Here is a 21169-nt window from a genome sequence, read left to right as displayed (position 1 = left end):
AAGTATCGATATATTACAGTGGTGCCGTAAGAGATTAATCGATTACGATAATGAAACAACCCCAATATTTCAACCACACAAATGAAGTCAAGTACTTTACTTGCTGCACTATATATTTTATATCTGTAATAATAACTGATTCTTTGATTTTAGTTAGTTAATTATACTTATGTTTAGTGTTTCGTTAAACTAATATTTATCGTGTTTCGTTAAACTAATATTTATCGTGTTTCGACAAAGCCACGTGTTCTTTGTCTGGGAAAGCAACTAAATAAATCACCTGGACGCGTAAATCCTGATGATTCTTTTAATCCTCGGTGGTAAAAGACATTGATGGCAGCCGGAGGCAGTAAAATCCTTACGTGACTCCGAATATTTCAACGGGAAGGATTTATAGCTTTGGATGATGATAATGATGGTGGAACAAAAACGACAGGTACTAATTTAACATTTATTCTTCAATAAAAACTAAACGCTTTCCGCTCATTTCACGAATAGAACTATCGACAAATATATTTCTTTTGTACACGCTATAATACAATTACGTTTCTCCTTACAATATTAAACATAATTTTCTTTGGAAACTGAAAAGTCTTACATTCTCACAAAACCAAACACAATTTTTATTTTCTTACAATAATTAATCTTTATAGATATAAAGCATTTTCACAAAATTTAATAGTTTAGCTGAGATCTTTTCTTAGAATTGTTTCAAGGAATACAAGTTGAAGGAAATAGAAAAAGTTTTAAACAAAGAAATTGATGTATTTTTCTAACAAAATATTTCAGTTTTCTTGAATAATTGGTACACATTTTCGCACCCGCTGAAAAATCGTTTGTAACATCTTGCAAAATTTATTTAAAGAACGAAACGCCGAAGTAAAGTTGTTATTTATTGCACAGTCTTTTCGACAATAGATTACAACCAAATGATTTATGTTCAAGCCACGTGATTGTTTTATTTGCTGCGTTTCTTCGTGCATAGATCAACAGAGTCTAGACAACATCAACTTAAGTATGAGCCATAAATAAAGATAGGAATGTACGAGCTTTGTCTTATATTTTATTAACAGAATCCTCAGCCCACTTCTTTACAACGAAAACAAAATAATAAATAAGTTACATAAAAAAAAATTAGAGAAAAAAAAAACAATTACATCAACAACAACAAAAAAAAACTTTTTTTAATAATATGTAAATTAAATAACAATAAGAAAACGCATTCATACAATTTCTTTAATTTCGATTTTCTAACTGAATCATTTACCCTAACTCTCATATTTACTTTTTTTTGTGCTACTTGCGAATAATTGCGTAAACAGCCAACACATGATTATACATTGTCAATAACTATTTTATTTTAAAGCAAATGAACGACATTTTTTTTAAAATTGTTATTTTATTGCAGCCGTTCTTTTACTTTAACGCTGATGATTTAGTTTTGAACGTTTTATATTATTTTAATTGTCTGCTTTACACAAAAAGTAGAACACAAAATGGATGAATATTGTGATGGATTAGAATGTAAATGTTATGATTAAAAAATATATGGTAATAGTAATGTAAATATCAAGCGAGTCGATGATGGAAACAAAACAATAAAAATGAATTATTTGGGAATGTTTTCGAAAAATGTACACATCTAATTTCCCAATTGCACTTCTCAATTACAAAACTTAATCAAAATAGAAATGTCATTTACTTGAAATATAACTAGGGTTGAGTAAATGCAATTTTCGATGTGTACTTTTGTAGCAAAAGCTTTCTTTCCTAATAACTATTATAAACAAAAAAAAAACACTATCCAGAGCCTAAAATAACGCACTTTTCGCATCAGTCTGCTAACACAGCTCTTTCCTCTACATATAATTTAGTCTCTTTTTATTACAAAAATATCTTCATTTTTTTTTCATTCCTCACTTGATCTAAATTGACGCCGGTTCAACAGAATCATTCAATAATATCTTCAAGAGCTTTCGTCACATACGCCTACTTATACTTAAATTCGGCTATTTACAAATAAGGATGTTGCTATGGTAACGATGTAGCAATTAAGCAGATGAATTGATTATCGTAACTGCAGCAGTTTTGATGACATTTCCACTTTACGTTTTCATTTGAAAAGAAAGTGAAAATATCAACAATTGTAGTTTTTTGTTAAGTAATTCTTATTATTAAACAATGAATAAATAATTGTAATGATAATTATAACAAATATACAAATTAATGATAGTCTTCTTAGAAGTTCATAGGTTAAAGCTAATTCTTGATATAAATTAAACGTGCTTATTTCAATCGAATTTGCGTTAAAATTATTATATTTTTTTAGTTTCATTTGAAATACAATAGAATTATAGAAAGAATTATATCAAATGGGAATTATCAGCTCTGAAAATATTACGACAATTCATTCACGATTCGAAATCATCGGTAATTGGTTGTGTGTTTGTATGTAAATATTTAACTCTCTTGTTCTCTTTTTTTTTACTAAACGCTACAAAAATACTATTGTACTTTGTCTTTGTCCTCTTCGAAATTACAATTTACGTACATTATTAAGAAAAATAAAATCAGGACGTATATACGAACATAAACATTCTCTGATTTGGACGAAATTTTGCTACGCTCAGCTCTAATGCTTCCTCTAAAATACTTCGGAATCTCACTTTTTAAGAAAGTTCGGTAAAAAATTACAAAATCTATCTAGAGATTACACTTTCCTTCCATTACTAATTACCCATCAATTGCTATAAAATTAGATTGTTGTAGTTTCATGAATAGTATTATTTTTTTCTCTCTTCATTTATTCGCTGCCTTTTCTCTAAATTGTATCACTAACCTTTCTGCTCTCTTTGTTTATTTTATTTTTTTGTAAATTTTAAAATGTAATAATTTTGGCACACGTTTGTTGTGTATTCTTTGGTTTAGAAGAGTTTCAGCTTCCAGATGGAGAGTGGCCTTTGGAACAGCGTGACCTGACCGTGCTCTTTGCCACCGATGATGAAGACGTACAAGGGTACAAAAGGTTCGATGGTTTTGGCTTCTTGTTGGATTTTCTTTCGTTCCACTCTACCAGCGCTCACAGCCCTCGATTTGCTCTCTTTCTTAGCCAAAGACAATTGCTTCGGTGGTCGAGTGCTTCGATTAGTATTCCTGAAAAACACACGCGTGTTCTTCGTGATGACTCCGTTAAAATTCTGTAACTCTAGCTGATCGTTATTGGCATTCTTCGCGTCTTCCTGAGCTTTCTTGTCTGCAGGTCCTTGGTAGTTTGGATTGCAAAAGCCGAAGCTCGCTTCTTTGCGTTTCGGTTCTTCTTGCGGAGTTTTCACGCTGTAGTTGCTGGCCGAAGAAAGCCGATTAACAGTTTCTATACTGCAGTAATCGGAAGTCGAAGAGACGTTCTCTTCGTAGTTGGAGAACTTGCCGGAAGTTGAGTTGATCATGTGCTGATAAAGCGGATTATCCGCGTAGGCTAGATGCGAACTATAACTTTCTCCTCTTTTGAGAGGTTTAAAAGAATCCATGATTGTCTCCTCCTTTGTAGGTGAAGGCGAAGGCTGAACGTGCGTTATAGTCTCTATATCATAATTAGAGGTAACAAACTCGTTATCGTAATGATAATTATCTAAATTATCCTCATCGTTATCTAAGAATACCAATCTTGTGGCTTCAACAGGCGTGAGCACCGGCGTTGGAAGCGTGAGGAGGCTAAAGTTTGGCACGGAAATTGGTTCCCTAGGTATTTTGATTGCAGTCGCGTCGAATTCCACCCGTCTCTTCTGCGGTGCACCTTCGGCATCGCTATATTTCTTCTTAATCACGTAAGCCGACTTTGATTTAACCATCGTTCCTCTGGTGGGAGTGCTCAATTCCGTCTCTTCGATCTCTTTCGGAGATGTCTTCTGGTTTCTAATAAGACTCTCCGTGCTCTCCGTCGCGCAGCCAGTTAAAACGCTGTAGTTGCATTTCCTGGAGATGTTGAGCTGCGACAACTTGCTGATCTCTTGAAGGAAACTTCCTTTGTTGCTCTTGTTGCCGTTCTCGAGTTCCGAACCATCCGTATAATTGGCGTTGGATGGTTCGAAGACAAAGGTTTGCTCGCATGGAGTGATCCTATTGTTAGGGAAGTACGATGAATGTCTTCCTCCTCTGTCAGCCGAATTGCAGGTCCTCACCTTTGTGCGATTCGAACGAGAATCCAGCGTGTTAACACCGCTTGGATCTTTCAGCAAGAGCTCAGAAACGGCGAAAGCTATAGTTTCCGCTCTTGGTTGAGGCTTTATTCCAAGTATATTGACTTTCTCCCACATCTCATTACCTAAAATTATAAATGTTTAGAACGCATTTGCAGAATTTATAGTAATACAAATATGTTAACTACATTTACCAAAATTAAATTTCCACAAATCGTTGGTGGAATGTCCATCTCTTTCTCCTCCGAAAAGGATCATGGAAGATGGTAATCTGCAAGCGGCATGGCTGTGCAAAGGTCCTGGATTGATCTTCGTCTTAATGGTGCTCCACGTGCCGGAAACGGTGTCCCATTTCCAAAGATCGGACCTTTCCTGAAGATCGGTCATTCCACCGTAAATCCACATGGCGTCATCGTGTATCACGGCGGAATGCTTGTGTCTCGCCGGAGGATTCGTGTCGGACGTCCCTTTCGTAGGGCCAGAGCTGACCAGATGCCAGGATTCCGTCTCTGAAAGAAATAAAATAAAAATTAATGGAAGAACGTTACGATTACGCTGCGCGTAATATTTAATACCGAAATGGAATGCCCAGAGCTCGCTGCACGACCCTCGCAAATCCTGATATCCCCCGTAGATGAGCATCGATCCCTTGTGGACCAACGCGCTGTGTCCCCGGCGACCCTTGGGCGTCGCGACGCCTGCAGACGAACATTTCAAATAAAAATCCTCCGCAAATATCCTCGAAGCAAAATCCTCACCTTTCCGCGCCCGCACCTTCTTCCAGCTATTGTTCTTGATGTCGTACACCCAAAGGGGTGTCTCTGTCCCCGCTGAAAAGCTGACTTCACCGCCGAATACGTAAATGCTCTCTTTGTAAGCCACAGTCGAGTGCTCTTGAAGACACGGCAGCTTCTCGCCGCTCGGTTTCAATTGTTGCCATTTCCCAGTCACTGCGAGAAGAAAAGGGTCGCGGTTAAAGCATTCACAATATCGAAGAACAACGCTTTCGCAACATATAAAAATACGCTACAGAAGAAATTCCAGTACACAAACCGGTGTCGGCTTTTCGATTTCCCCCCTCAATAACAGTAAACATGTGTTACTTGTATCCAGCAACTTCTTTTTATTTTATATTTTTTTTCACCCTCTGGAGAGAAGCGAGTTATTCCGAGGGCTTTGTAGTGCGTAGGGAGAGAGAGGACGATATCGATCATCGGCGCTGGTGAAAGTACAAATGAAAAGGGCTTTAATTATTTAGTGCCGAGGGTCGTTCAACTTGAATTCCCATCCGGACAGCATCGCAGTTCATCCAGAAATCCGATAGACGGATTCAATTGACACCCGTTTAGTTCATACAACAATTTGCATTTCGATTAATCCATAATAATAGGTCACACTCCAATTATTTTCATATTGATGCATAAACCGAATCCATTTTGGATAAACAAATCACGTATCGATTGATCATACACAATTGGATAGGCTCCAAAATAGTTTTAATTAAAGCAAAGCAAAAGACAAAATCAATAACAAATATTGTGATAAAATATATTTAGAGGCTGTAAAAGGCGGAGGAGAGAGTAGAGAGTCTATGATCCTTATCCAAACAGCGCCGTTAATCCCAAATTAAAGCCCTAAATTCGCGATAACGTAAATCCCTTGCAATCGGCCTCAACCCACACGAATTAATCACAGCCCTTATCGTGTTCGAACATTGCTCTCACTAATTGGTAATATGAATAATACAAAACAGGTTTCCTGAAATCTAATCACGATTTTGGTTATAACACTATAATCATACCATTTATATAATATATTTTTTCTCGCTCCCTTTATGAATGATTACATCAACTAATTGACTCAGTCTCAAAATATTATTATAATAAAAACTTAGTGACTAATATTAAGTCAATTTTGTATCAGCATTAATTAGTAATCAAATTAAGTGTTTACATAAACGATAATGAAGGCAATACTAGTTTATATTGACGTTACGTAATATTATTTGCTTATTTTCCATTAAGAAAAATAACAAAATTAGTTTTCATAGAGAAACGGTTGTGAAAACAGGACAGTATTGAATAATGGTTTCGATATTGAAACCCTTTTACAATTGACGCAATTTCGATAATAAATCAACCGTGTTTATTTTTCTATTATTCTGTTTTTTTTTTCTATTATTTAATTATAATTACTAAGCTTTTAATTCAATAAGTAAAGAAAAAACTAATGAAACTTCGTGCGTAAATAATATTTTTTTTAATAACAGGATTACGAAATCAATTATTTTGCGAGTAATGAGGGGGGTTGCTCTGCGTAAATGGTAAAAGTCTAGTGGTGAAGGATTTAAAGGTATTGGAGAGGAGGACGAAGAAGTGCCATTAGGGATGCACCATCCCCTATTCCATTTTTTAAAAGGATCTTCCTTTTGAGAAGGGTGAGCCACCGACCGACAGGGGCTTCCCCGATGATTATGCCGGCAGTCTTGTTTTTAACTTGGGGTTGGTTAAGAGCAATATTTGCACTTGCCTTTCCTCAAGTGTCGCAAACCGCTCAAAACGCAAACCCGTGGAAGTTTCCCCGCATCCTCCATGCAGCATCATTATTATATAATCTCGACATAATTTAGCCTTGTATCTCTCGAATACACGATCAATATCCTCTCCAACGATGCTTTGTTTTCTTTTTACTCTTCTCGTTTTTTTTTTCTACATATTTTTAGAATGATCGAGGACGGTTTTCCTCTTCTATTCATAGTGAACACTCGTTAAACTGTCAATAGCATCACCACTTGACATATAACTGAATTCATTTTTTTTTTTGCACATATCCGTTTTAATCTAATTTACAAAAGCATGAGGGTTTTCTTGTTAATCCTCGATGAAAACCTTTGTGTTCAAAGCTGCTTTGACCCATTTTATACTTTACTAGCTTTATTCCATTAATTAATCCTATTACAAATCTCATTTATCAATCAATCATTGAATACTTAATACATTCATCATTTATAATTCTACTACAATCCCCATTTTCATTCAGTTACATAACAGGATATATTTAAATCCAAGTGACCCATTAATCTTGAGATAATCTTAAATAGAGCTAAAATAGGTCGAGGGTAAATCGTTAGTTTCCTTCAGTTCAGATTCAACCACTGTTCCATATTCATTCAATTGCTTTTACATAATCCAAATCCAGAATAACACTTTTATCGTCAAAGTTCTTATGCATATTCAAGTAGAATGGTTACAAGTTACGAATGAAATAAGTCCAGAATAAAATTAATTATTGTTAGGTTTCAACTGGTTTCATAATTTCTAGGTCATATAAATATTTAAATAATAATTATATAAATTAACTAATTAATAAATATGTTCATAATTGTGTACGTAATTAATAATTAATGCTCAGTTGTAAATAATTACGTTTGTGTTTACCTAAGTTGTACTTCCAAAAGTCTTTCATGGGTAGATTCCCATTGCGACCACCCAAAAGGTAAACATGATCTCCAACGAGAGTAGCGCTATGTTTTGATCTCGCCGATGGAGCAGGGGTGTCCTCCTCGCATGGAGCTACGGCGCTCCACATTGCCTGATCCTTCTTGTCCTTAAAACTGCAACAAGAAGAGAACATAGATTGAATCCCTAGATGATTTCCCTAGCGTCTTCCTACTTGTTACATATTCATGACCAATTGAATTTAACAGATTTAAAATGCTTTCGTTGCTGTTGTTACTACCTTCGTGAAGAGCAGTAGGTGTAATTAGAATGCGGAGGAAGCTTCGCAATTAATTAGGGTACTTTATTTTGAGGATGATTGCCTGTGCTGAACAGGTGTTCGCGTGCCGGTGTCGACGAATTATGCAAAAATGGAGGGGTTAACTTGTAAAGCGGAGGAAGCGAAAACAACAACAACAACAACAAGCGGCAATAGATCAACTTTATCGTCACGACACATCTCACGTACCTTTTCGCTACTACTGCCTATTGGTATACTTATACCTAATAATATTTATCTTAGTTTCTCTAAAGGGTTGCAATTATTCACATGGTCTTCACTACGCACTCGCGGATACAGTTTATACTGCACTGGCTTTCAGGAGTCCCCGGTCTCTCTCCTCTTCGTTTTCTTTTTTTTCCTTCACTATTTCGGGGCCAGAAGCTCTCTCTCACAGCTCGTGCTTTGCGGGGGCGGCAGAAAACGCGCGCGCCGTCTCTCCTTCCTTCCATTGTACCGAACCACCCCTCGGTTTTCCAACTCCCCTCTCCGTCTCTACATTTTCCACCCCCCCCCCGCATATTGATTGCCGGTTTGCGCAATCCCGAGCCGAAGGGATGATGATGTAACGTCGGCGTCCGTTTCCATGGTGATGCCGGTTATCCCGACAACTTTTCAAACAAACGTCCTGTTTTCAATACCAACAATTAATTCAAAATCATACAGTCTTTTAATGCTCATTCACAACAGTTATTACATAATATCCTACTATTTCCACTCTACTAAAGAACTATGATAATAATACCTAATTTTCATCATTCATAAACAATGTTTAGTAATTAAATAACTTTTAATCAATTTTAATACAGAATCTAATTCCACTGTTATAAAAATACTTTAAAAGAAAAGAAGTAAATATATATTGTTTGCAATAATGAATTTATTATGTAACTTATAAATGTACTTCAATCAATAATAACATCTGAAATTTATAACAGATTTAATGAAAGTTCAATTAAATTTGTCTAAAAATTTTCCGTCCATTAATAATTATCAAATTTGATTTATAAGTTTTATTCCCTAATTACTAATATGTTTATTGGTAGAAAATAAGTTTGAATAATCTATATTTTGAATTATGAAACTGATTAAAAACAAATCATATTGTAATGTGTATGCAACCAAATATGCAAGTAACGAAGTTTGCGATTCAAAAAGCCAATTAATATGCAAATTAAAGATAAAACTATGGCTTTCCCAATGAGCTTATTACAAGATTTATGGTATTTAGTTTTCTATAGTAAAAAAATCAAAATTTTAAATAGAATTTTTACTTTTACTTTAAACACAAGTAATTACTATTTAGTTTAATTAAATTAGATAAGATTAGCATATTAAAATTAAGGATAAACCTATTATTAATTAATGTCAAATATATAGGAGTAATATTGGATAATTTTATGTAAATATTATTTTTATAATTTATAATAATTGTTTTTATTTGATAAAGTTATGCACTTTGCACTTACGAAACAGGGAAACACAATGTAAATATTATTTTTATAGTTTATAATAATTGTTTTCATTTGATAAAGTTATGCACTTTGCACTTATGAACCAATTGGAAATTCAGATTTTGTGATAATAAAAAAAATATTTTCAAGGATATAAAAGGAGTTTAATTTTACAAGTAGGTCATAGTCTCTCGAAATTCCAATAATCATGAAGTACTTCGTATTTGCTCTGATCCTATTAACAGGTAAATATCATTATAATTTGCTTTGAATATTAAAAAAATAAGTTTTTTTTTAATTATGTTAAGGATACTGCATGATACCGGTAAAAGGACAATCCAGAAGAGCTTCAGTAAAACTCTTCATGCACGATTTATCCAATGCTGGATTACCAACGAGAATCGTCGGAGGAGCGTTCAGTTTAACTGGACACGGTGGTAAACATTGGGCTGTTGTGGTGCAATTCGAAGGCGATGATCTGGTGTACCTGTGCGAGTTGCACAGGGATCCGAATACTGGAAGGAAAGGATCAGGAGGAATCGTGTGGTCCTGCGAGAGGATGACCAAGGAGGAAGTGATGCGCGGTAAAACGGGAATCTATATCCACGAATTCAGAAACATCCATACCACGCCGGAAGAGCTGTATAGGATTTGCAGCGAGATCAGGTTCAATGGTACGGATTATCATTTGATCCTCAACAATTGTCAGCATTGGAGCAAGGAGTTGATCCACAAATTAGGACTGTCCATCACTTGGTTCAATATGAAGACTTTGATGGAGAAAACCACAGGTCCCGGATTCTTAATTACGCATTTAAAAACATACAGTTTGTAATATGTTTATCAACTAGTATCAGTTTCTTATATAAGCTGATTTTGATGAATTTTAAATTATGATTGATTAAATAACTCAAGGTTATTACGCCGAACAGATAACACAACAGAATTATTGATCTATATTTAAATAACTCTAAAATTGTTTCTTTTTGTCTTGTGTCCAACTGTTATTATTACCATTATTATTGTTAATATAGTTTATTAACGAATTAGAGACATCCACGGCGTCTCTTACACACCTTATTATATAAACATCAAGACCAACTACTGATAAGAACATCGCTCATATTTTCAACTGGGAACCAGACGCAGAATTGGCAGAATCCAAGAAGCTTTGCGTCTTATAATAACCAAACCTAAGGCTCCACAACAGAAGAAGATATTCCACGCTGTCCAGAAATCCATCTCTGGGACACGACATTTTGATAAAACAATACTTACGATAATTGCGATTTTTATCATAAAATATCACATGAGTCCTCTTGACCATAGGTTTTTCCAAACATTAATAATATTGTTCTCATTTGATAAATATTTAAACTTTGCACTTACGAAACAGGGAAACACCAAATGGAATAACAAATGTTTTAATAAGTAGATTTATCATAAGTAGACAATAATCATAAAGTATTTAATAGTTGCTTTGATCATATTAACAGGTAAATTGCGATTATTGCAGATATTCTCCACATATTCATATTCTATTACATCATCGTTCTTAGAAAACTTAAATATTTATATGTAAATTAGATTAATTTATGTTTTTGTTGCAGAAAATGTTCATATTTGTACATAAAAAGTAAATATATATTTATTATTTTTATTGATGCAATAATAAATGTGTCAGTAAAAACGTAAACAAATAAATCTTAATCATATGCATGTAAATCTCTCGAGTAAATATATATTTAAGAGCTTCGTCACCTCGAAAAACCACTCATTTAGAAAAAAAACATCAGCAAAGATCGTGCTATTTCGTATTAAAAAATGAAGATTGTGGTGTTTTATATGTGTTTGATTTTGTTCTCATCTCATCTTGGAATTGCATCACCAATGGCTGTAATGGACACTATACCTATTGACCCAATCGCGAAAGTCATGTCTGTTATATGGGTACCACCAGCCTGTCCACCGGAGGAGCGAGATATTAACGGATATTGTGAAAAACCCTTCGATTAAACAACATCACCAATTGGAATATTCAAGTAGGAAATAATACAAAATATATGTTAATATAATAAAATAAATTTCTAAATGTAAATTTTCTTATTTATTTAATATTAAACTAAATTACAGAGAAAAATATCAAATTCAATTATAAAGTCTTATGGAAATTTACAATATAATATTTATTTAAATTATGTATTAATGGTTTAGTTTTCAAGAATTACCGAAGTGTGCTTATAATTATCGTTTAATGAAACTTTCAAACGTAATTCGTATGCTTAAGAAAAACTAGTCAGTCTTAGTTTGACCATAGTTTTGGGTCTGTTTATTATTCGAAGAAGTTGTCACATTATAGTATAATAACAAGAATCTAGTAATAACAATAATTATTTAAATTATATAAATATTCATGTTACTCATAGTACTTGGAAATATGAATAATTGCTTACATAAATTGAACGGAAATTGTAATTAATTTTTTTTTTAAATGATTAAATTCATAAAACACGACCAGTGTATTTAATTAAACAGCAATAGATCAATGGAGATGAGAGGAGAAATACTGCAAATCCCACGGTCAATATGCATGTAATTGCCACGTAACCTTCGGCGCAATAGAGATTACATAAATTCTCCCGCAATTGCATGTAATAATATATTTCAATACGGATACAAAACATGTGTTAGTATAAAGCAGAGATTCGCATTCGTTTTTCAAACACTGTTTTACCCGATTGTGGCGAGTAAACAAACAAGGTAATAAACCAGAAGGAATGAAAAGTTTGGCAGTGGTGTTGTTGAGTGTTGCGATGGTGCAGGTGGCTACGTGCTACGATATTAATGGGACAATGCCGGTGATCCAAGTTGAAAAGGTGGAAAAGTGCATCGAATTGTTTGGAAACAATACGCAATCTCTGAAGGAATGCTTCAAGAACGCAACGATCGAGGATTTCGATATACTGGTCAGGGCTCTGATCGAGTTACCGCATACCTGTCCTCCTGGGATGAACCAAGATTTAGATGGAGAATGCGTAGTTATTTTTAACTAGTTTCAATGAGAAATTCTTAATTTATTGTTAAATGTGATAAATGTAATAAGCAAAAATCGTTTGCGTTTCGTCCTTGAAATATCCTAGCTTGTTTATTCAATTTAATATTATATAAACACTTTCAATATCGCATATTATATTAAATTGAAGATAAAAGATGATTTTACATAAGGATGATATCATTTGAAGTATTATTAAATATTACAAATGTTTGTGTTTCATCATAATTAAAAAAGGTAAGTACATTGTCTCATTCAACAATTATACAATTGCAACATAATCTTCATTAAACGAAAGTACGCGAAATTACATATAATACAATGTGCTTATAGATTTTTGTTTGTATATTAAATACGTGACTTTAACAATGTTTTGATTCAAATTTTATTTTAACACAACAAAAAAAAACTATACATGAACATTATACGCATTAAACCCAGGAATGACGTAAACTTTTTTCGGAGGATGCATTCAAAAATTGCAAATTATATTGTAATGGGTATGCAACCAACTACAGAAACGAGGTTTGCGATGCAAAATGCCAATTAATATTCAAATTAAAGATAAAACTATGGCTTTACCAATGAGCGTATTAGAAAACTTTCTATTGTAAAAAATCTAAATTTTAAATAGTATTTTTGATAAAATTATGCACTTTCTACTTATGAAGTATTTCAGTATATGAATGGAGTTCAATTTTATAAGTAGGTCATAGAGTTCTCGAAAATATTTGCTCTGATCCTATTAACAGGTAAATATCATTATAATCTGCTTTGAATATTAAAAGAAATGTTTCTTTTTTGAATTATTTTAAGGATACTGCATGATACCGGTAAAAGGGCAATCCAGAAGAGATCTGTCGAATGCTGGATTACCAACGAGTATCGTCGGAGGAGCGTTCAGTTTAACTGGACACGGTGGTAAACATTGGGCTGTTGTGGTGCAATTCGAAGGTGATGATCTGGTGTACCTGTGCGAGTTGCACAGGGATCCGAATACTGGAAGGAAAGGATCAGATGGAATCGTGTGGTCCTGCGAGAGGATGACCAAGAAGGAAGTGATGCGCGGTAAGACGGGAATCTATATCCACGAATTCAGAAATATCCATACCACGCCAGAAGAGCTGTATAGGATTTGCAGCAATATCACGTTAAATGGCATGGATTATCATTTGACCCTCAACAATTGTCAGCATTGGAGCATGGAGTTGATCCACAAATTAGGACTGTGCTTCACTTGGTTCATTATGAAGGCTTGGATGGAGCCATCCGTGCCATATTCTTAATTACGCCTTTACAATTGGATACACTTGTTTCACATAAACATATTAAATGTTTTTGAAACAAGTGTATCAAATAGTTTTTTACATAAGCTGATTTTGGTTACATAATAATAATCAAGTTTATTGACCAAAAGAACGGATACAAAGAAAATAAAATAAAACAAATTTACAATTAGTACATTTGGCCAAAAGGAACCGAATAAATTTCGAATAGTTGCTTTGGTCATATTAACAAGTAAATTGCGATTATATTCTATTACATCATTGTTCTTAGAAAACTTGAATTATGAAATGTAAATTACATTAATTTATGGTTGTTGTTCCAGAAAGTGTTCATAGTTATACATAAAAAGTAAATATATATATATTTATTATTTTTATTGATGCAATAAATCTTAGGCACGTGTATGTCTCTCGAGTATATATATATTTAAGAGCTTGGAAAAAAACACTTGAAACACTTATCCCCAACACTACTGACAAAAATATATAGAATCTCATTTAATAAGGGGGACATCTAAATATGGAAACTTCTAAAAGAGCAAGTGTATTCTTCTTGATGCACAATACATTACAATCCGTTATAGCAACCACATATCTCGGAAGATTATTCCGTTTTACTGGACATGGTGGCACACATTGGGCAGTTCTTGTAAAATTTGAAGATGACGATTTTTTTTACATTTGCGAGATCTATAGAAATCTAGAACCCAAAGAATCAGGATTAATAAACTGGCGCTGCGAAAAGATTACAGCTGAGGAGATACAACGCGCAACGAAGGGAAATTCTATTGAATACCTGGGAAATTGTTATCTTACGCTAAAAGAGTTACGGAAACATTGCCGTGACATCAGTGCCAATATGAAGTACAATATCCTCACTAATAATTGTCAGCACTGGTGCAAAAATTTGATCCAGAAGTTAAATTTTTTCTCAAAACCTGCATCCGTATTCAGTTTTATGACCAATGCAATCATGGTATGTATTGTACTTTATGTAATTTATGAATTTTATTGAATAATATGAATTTTTAATTATTAATCACTGTCCTTATTGCCTACTTAAATTTGCTATATGAAATTTATGTATTCCAACACATAATAATAATATTCAATATCAATATCAATATCATTAGATTATATTATAATATATAATTTATATTTCGTAAAATATCACATAATTTAATTGTGGGATTCTTATCGTTGTTTATTGTTATTTGATGTTTTTTTACGAGCTTATGCATGTAATTAATAGAAAACTTGTACTATGTCATTTTTCAATAAATAATTATATTCCACAGGTGGGGATTAGGATGTTCTCAAGGTAAAGACACGATTCAGGTGGAGAAGATTATATAATAAGTTTAGTGTCTTGGTGGTTGGTATGGATAACAGGAATCATAATACAAAAATATACATTTTCTTTTTCTTGAGTTAAATTGTTGTCAATATTAATAATAAATAGGGGATTAGTTTCATATTAAGTTTGTTAGTTGTATAAATCAATAAATTGGTGGTGGATGTATAAGACAAAATATGCTTTGGAATATCAAATCGCGTTTAAAATATATAAGAATTGATATCTTTAGCAGTGGAGTTCAGTATTGCGATGGTTAAGTACGTCCTACGCAATTAGTAGTGGATCGAAGTCGGTGATCGAAGTAGAAAAGATGGAAAAATGCATCGAATTGTTCGATTGCAATACGTAATCTTTGAAGGAATCCTTTAAAAACGCAACGATCAAGGATAAAGACTGCGTTATCATATTTCAACATTACTAATGGAGATATTCTTAATTTGTTGTGAAATAAATATATGCAAAGAGCAGATATAATTTTTCTTCCATGAAATATCCTAGCTTCTTTATTCAATTAAATATTTAAATAAAATACACATTTTGATTATGAATAAACAGGATAAAATTTGATTTTATTATTATATTTATTTAAATGAAATAAATATTTAACAATGATAATGAATGATCTCAAAGGCGCCACAAATATTTAAATGACAACCTTAATGTGGCCCTTCAAAATCTGATACTTCTGTCATCATTAACTAAAAACATATATGAAATGAAAATATTAAGGGCGACTAATTGCCGAATGGTTAAGTCGCCCTACCCACGTGCCAGTGGTCTCAGGTTCTTGGTCAAAAGCCAGGCCCTTTGTGAGCCCTCTCGGTGCTTGCAGCAATAGGGCTATCGTTCATCACAGATGGACATTCAAATAAATGAGGTTCAGCATATGGACCTTCAGTCAAGTAGATGGACAATTACAGTATTAAGGATAGCAGCAGTCAAATCGCCTCCTTTATTTGAAATGGGGCCTCTTCTACCTATGAGATCATCCATTATCATTATTTAAATATTTATGTCATTTAAATAAATATAGTAATGAAATCGAATTTTTTTTTGAACAATGAAAATGAATGATCTCACAGGCGCAACCCTTCTCTTGCGCCTGTGAGATCATTCATTATCTATGACAAAAATATATCTGATCTCATTCAATATTTACACAATTTAAACGCAACCATCTAGCAAATAAACACGTTTTTATAGGGAAAACAAATCAATCTAAATAAAATTATATACTATTTGAATTAATATAATACAAAAATATATATTAATATTTTTTTGACTGATCAAAGATGTTGCTTTTACAAATTATATTAGTTATACCCGAAGATTACTATTCCCGACATTTATCACTGAATAAATAGGATTTATGCTAATAAAACTGCACTGAAGGTAATTTATCCGCAAAAAACAAAATGAAAAGCTAGTTGAACGCTGGCTTTCATATCGGGCACATCTAATAAAAATAATAGTAATAATTTATTGGCCAAACATTAATACATAAGAAGAAGAAAAAAAAGTACAATTTATACATAGATACATTTTAACATATAATACAAATATATATCAATAGGCTTGCCAATGGCCTTACATCTAATTAATATGGAAAGCTCTAAAACAGCAAGTGTATACCTCTTGATGCAGAATATATCACAATCCGGTACGTCAATCAATCATATCGGAGGATTATGCAGTTTTACTGGACTTGGTGGCAAACATTGGGCAGTTCTTGTGCAATTTGAAAATGAAGATTTTTTTTACATTTGCGAGATCACTAGAATTCCAGAAACCAAAGCATCAGGATCAGGATTAATAGACTGGCGCTGCGAAAAGATTACAGATAAGGAGATACAGCGCGATAAGGTGGGAAATTCTATTGAATACCTGGGAAAATGTTATCTTACGCCAAATAAGTTACGAAAACATTGCAATGACATCGATTCCAACAATACGAAGTACAATCTCATCACTAATAATTGTCAGCATTGGTGCAAAAATTTGATCAAGAAGTTAAACGTATCCATTTGGAAATTCTTTATAAAACGTTTTTTCATAAAACCTACCGCCGTAATCACTTATATGGGCACTGGAATCATGGTATGTTTATGTAATTTATGAATTTTATTGAATAATATGAATTTTTAATTATTAATCACTGTCCTTATTGCCTACTAAAATTTACTATATGTATGTATTCCAATACATAATAATGATATTCAATATCATTAGATTGTATTCTAATATGTTTATTGTTAATTGATGTTTTTTATGAGCTTATGCATGTGATGAATAGAAAATTTGTACTATCTCATTTTGCAATAAATAATCATATTCCACAGGTGGGGATTATGTTGTTCTCAAGGTAAAGAGACGATTCAGATGGAGGAGATTATATAATAAGTTCAGTGTCTTGGTGGTTGGTATGGATAACAGGAATCATAATACAAAAATATACATTTTCTTTTCCTTGAGTTAAATTGTTGTCAATATTAATAATAAATAGGGGATTAGTTTTAATAAAATCATTTCATATTACAAAAAAAAAACAGAATTTGTAATCACAATTTTGTAAACCAAAAATAGTTAAATTTTAGAGCTTATAGAGCAATGAAAGATTACTTTTATTAATATATTTCATATTAAGTATGTTAGTTTTATAATTCAATAAATTGGTGGTGGATGTTGCAATAATTGTAATCACGTAAAATTTACATTTTATAAGACAAAATATGCTTTGGAATATCAAATCGCGTTTAAAATATATAAGAATTGATAACTTTAGCAGTGGAGTTCAGTATTGCGATGGTTAAGTACGTCCTAAGCAATTAGTAGTGGATCGAAGTCGGTGATCGAAGTAGAAAAGATGGAAAAATGGATGGAATTGTTTAATTGCAATACGTAATTGAAGGAATGCTTCCGCAACGATCGACATCCTTGACAGGCCAGGAATAAAATATGGATACCGCCGAACTGTCCAAATGAAGACTGCGTTATCGTATTTCGATATTACTAATGGAGATATTCTTAATATGTTGTGAAATAAATATATGCAATGAGCAGATATTTTTTCTTTTCCCACTTGAAATATCCTAGATTCTTTATTAAATTCAATATTATACTAAAATACAGATTTTGATTATGAATTTACGGGTATTCCGTATAAACATAATTGATAAAATCGAATAATTTTTGTAAATTAAATATTGTAAATATATATTTTAAATTATTATGAAATTGCACAAAATTTCAACAATATGAAAAATAATATTAGAACACAATTAATGGTTTGTGCAATTGCTACGTAACCTTCAACATAATGAAGTAAACATGAAATACCGGCAAATTATCTGAAATAAATGTACCACGAAATTAACTCCAAAAAAAAAATATATTTTTATTTGTTGGATCAGTGTTTGGTGTTTGGGTTAAAGATGTATGAATATGTTGAGAAAAATCCGACGAATTTCTCATTAAAAGAATGGAAAACTTGTAAATTTCTATTAATATTGGTAAATTTTTGGGATCAAATTCATTGAAAATGCTTTTAAAAAATTGACTAACACTATAATCATGTCTGTTATATAGGTTCCATCATCCTGTCTTCCGAAGGAGTATGATATTAACGGATGTTGTGAAGACATCACCAATTGGAGTATTCAAGTAAAAAGTAATTATATAACTTATATAACAAATGTGTATTAATATAATAAAAACATACGAATGATAATTGACATATTTATTAAATTAATCTGCAGATAAAAAGTATTAAATAAATTTAACAATTCATAACTAAATCATACCTTTCACTTAGTAATTTAAACTTTAAAACAAAATGTACAAGAGCGTTGTAAATATTCTGATATATAAACATAATGTTCGCCCTCAGATAGACCAATGTTTTGACTTGAGCAAACCGAAAAAGTGTGAGAATCTGTGCTTTAAAACATTTCAATTAAAGAATGTAAAAAAAAACTGCAAATCACACGGCCAATATACATGTAATTGCCTCGTAACATTCGACACAATAGAGATTTCATTACGGATAAAAAAAAGAACATGTATAAAGCCGAGATTCGTTTTACCAACACTATTGCAAGTAAACTAACAGAAAGATTTTGAAAGAAACCGAAGCAATGAAAACTTTAATAGTTGTGTTGAGTATTGCGATGGTCCTGCTGGCTACGTGCTACACTGTTAATGGGACGAATCCGGTTGATCCAGAAGTAAAGCCCAAGAGTGTGATACACCTTAAGAGGTGTCCACCTGGGCAGATATCAGATATTAACGGAAACTGCGTTGACATATTTAAATTTGGGAAATAAATACATGCAAAGAAATATTGGAAAATAAATATAAGCAATGAGCAAAAATCTTTTTTCTTCTCATCCTTGAAATATCCTTGCTTCATTATTGAATTAAATATTATGACATTTTGATTATGAATTCACAGGTATTTCGTATGAGCACAATATTTATTTAAATTAACAATCAGAAGTAAAATAAAGATTTTGAATTATTATGAAATTGTACAAATGTTCTGTTTCCGACAATACGTAAATAAATCAGGTAAGATTAATTGTTTGTAAAATTGCAACAAAACCTTGAATATAATTACCTGCAACAAAACGTACATTATTATTTTTTAAGAGAACATTTCATTCCTAATTAAGCTACAAAATTTGTCTTTTAAATTTGAATGTTAACTTTTTGCATTAATATTTGTAGGTGTTTCGATCAAAGGTATTTTAAATATGTTGAGAAAACTTCGAAGTATTTCATAAACTAGAATAAAATTCGATTTTAACTTAAAATTGTTTATTAATATTATTAAAAGTATAGAAAACTTGTAAATTTAATGAAAATAATTCAAAAAAATTGACTGTCCTGCGGAGGAGTATGATGTTAACGGATATTATGAAGAATCCTTCGAATAAACGACATCACCAATTGTAGTATTCAAGTAGGAAGCAATTATATAACTTAATTCAAATGTGTATTAATATAATAAAAAAAAACATACGAATTATATTTGTCATATTTCTCATTTAATAATTCAAACTTGTTTTCCTTTAAAACAGGGGTTCCCAAACTGTGCTACAGGGTCGCCGCAAACCGAAAAACTTTTAAAGTATTTCAATTAAAGAATGGAAAAAAACTGCAAATCACACGGACAATATACATGTAATTGCCTCGTAACATTCGGCACAATAGAGATTTTACTACCGATAATTAAAGCACATGTATTAAGCCAAGATTCGAATTCGTTTTACCATCACTATTATCCGAGTTTAACAAGTAAACAAACAGCAAGAGTAAACCGAAGTAATGAAAGCTTTAACAGTGGTGTTGATTATTGCGATGGTCATGCTGGCTATTTGCAACACTATTAATGGGCAGGTACTTGAAACACACCATGTCCCAGAAATAGATCCCAGGACTGTGATAAAGATACCCCAGAATTGTCCACCTGGGACACGTCCAGATGGAAGAGGAAACTGCCGTGTCATATATTGATGATCCCTAAATTAAAGGAGAAATTCTTAATATATTGTTCAATAAATATATACAATGAGCAGAAATCTTTTACGTTTTATTCCTCAAATATCCTAACTACTTTATTTAATTAAACATAATAATACACATTCTAATTATTAATACAGGTTTTCCATATAAACACAATTGGTATAATCGAAAATATAATTAATGATCAGAAGCAAAATATGAATTTCGAATTATTATGAAATGATACAAATGTTCTGTTTCAACAATACATAAATAAATCAGGTAAGAACACAATTGTTTGTACAATTGCAACGAAACCTTCAACATAATCGACAATACGTGAAATACCATAAAATTACCTGCAACAAAACGTACATTATTCTTTGTTAAGAGAACATTTAATTCCTAATTAAACCTTGTGAACGCGCGCGCATTCTTACTACATCATTTTAAATGCTATCTTATGTAATTATAATGTATAATTTCTTGGAAAAAGTTATTTTAGAAGGCATTTAGTAGACAAATAGTAATATTAATTTAGTTTA

The 21169-nt window shown here is 32.3% G+C and overlaps 4 protein-coding genes and 1 long non-coding RNA gene across 5 annotated transcripts; 4 read left to right on the top strand and 1 right to left on the bottom strand.

The window, feature by feature from the left end:
* Positions 1-2290: 2290 nt before the first annotated feature.
* Positions 2291-8433, bottom strand: LOC108559595. The gene is made up of 6 exons (XM_017916927.1): positions 8163-8433; positions 7634-7809; positions 4955-5146; positions 4772-4894; positions 4391-4705; positions 2291-4321 (listed from the first exon to the last, which is right to left on the bottom strand). Exons 2-6 carry the CDS (start codon positions 7782-7784, stop codon positions 2925-2927), a joined length of 2178 nt encoding a protein of 725 aa, XP_017772416.1. The 5' UTR covers positions 7785-7809; positions 8163-8433; the 3' UTR covers positions 2291-2924.
* Positions 8434-9601: 1168 nt separating this feature from the next.
* On the top strand, positions 9602-10666 carry LOC108559597. Its single transcript, XM_017916928.1, has 2 exons — positions 9602-9672; positions 9736-10666. Exons 1-2 carry the CDS (start codon positions 9636-9638, stop codon positions 10260-10262), a joined length of 564 nt encoding a protein of 187 aa, XP_017772417.1. The 5' UTR covers positions 9602-9635; the 3' UTR covers positions 10263-10666.
* A 1949-nt stretch (positions 10667-12615) lies between these two features.
* LOC108559600 lies at positions 12616-20571 on the top strand. The gene is made up of 3 exons (XR_001890940.1): positions 12616-12716; positions 18708-18789; positions 20201-20571. It is a non-coding gene; the product is annotated as an uncharacterized LOC108559600 (long non-coding RNA).
* Positions 14242-15582, top strand: LOC108559599. The gene is made up of 2 exons (XM_017916930.1): positions 14242-14741; positions 15064-15582. Exons 1-2 carry the CDS (start codon positions 14286-14288, stop codon positions 15088-15090), a joined length of 483 nt encoding a protein of 160 aa, XP_017772419.1. The 5' UTR covers positions 14242-14285; the 3' UTR covers positions 15091-15582.
* LOC108559598 lies at positions 16711-17619 on the top strand. The gene is made up of 2 exons (XM_017916929.1): positions 16711-17219; positions 17462-17619. Exons 1-2 carry the CDS (start codon positions 16725-16727, stop codon positions 17486-17488), a joined length of 522 nt encoding a protein of 173 aa, XP_017772418.1. The 5' UTR covers positions 16711-16724; the 3' UTR covers positions 17489-17619.
* Positions 20572-21169: the final 598 nt, after the last annotated feature.

This window comes from Nicrophorus vespilloides, unplaced genomic scaffold (assembly GCF_001412225.1).
Source record: "Nicrophorus vespilloides isolate i.1.1-1 unplaced genomic scaffold, Nicve_v1.0, whole genome shotgun sequence".
NCBI lineage: Eukaryota > Metazoa > Arthropoda > Insecta > Coleoptera > Silphidae > Nicrophorus > Nicrophorus vespilloides.
This window is presented reverse-complemented; position numbering and strand designations above follow the sequence as displayed.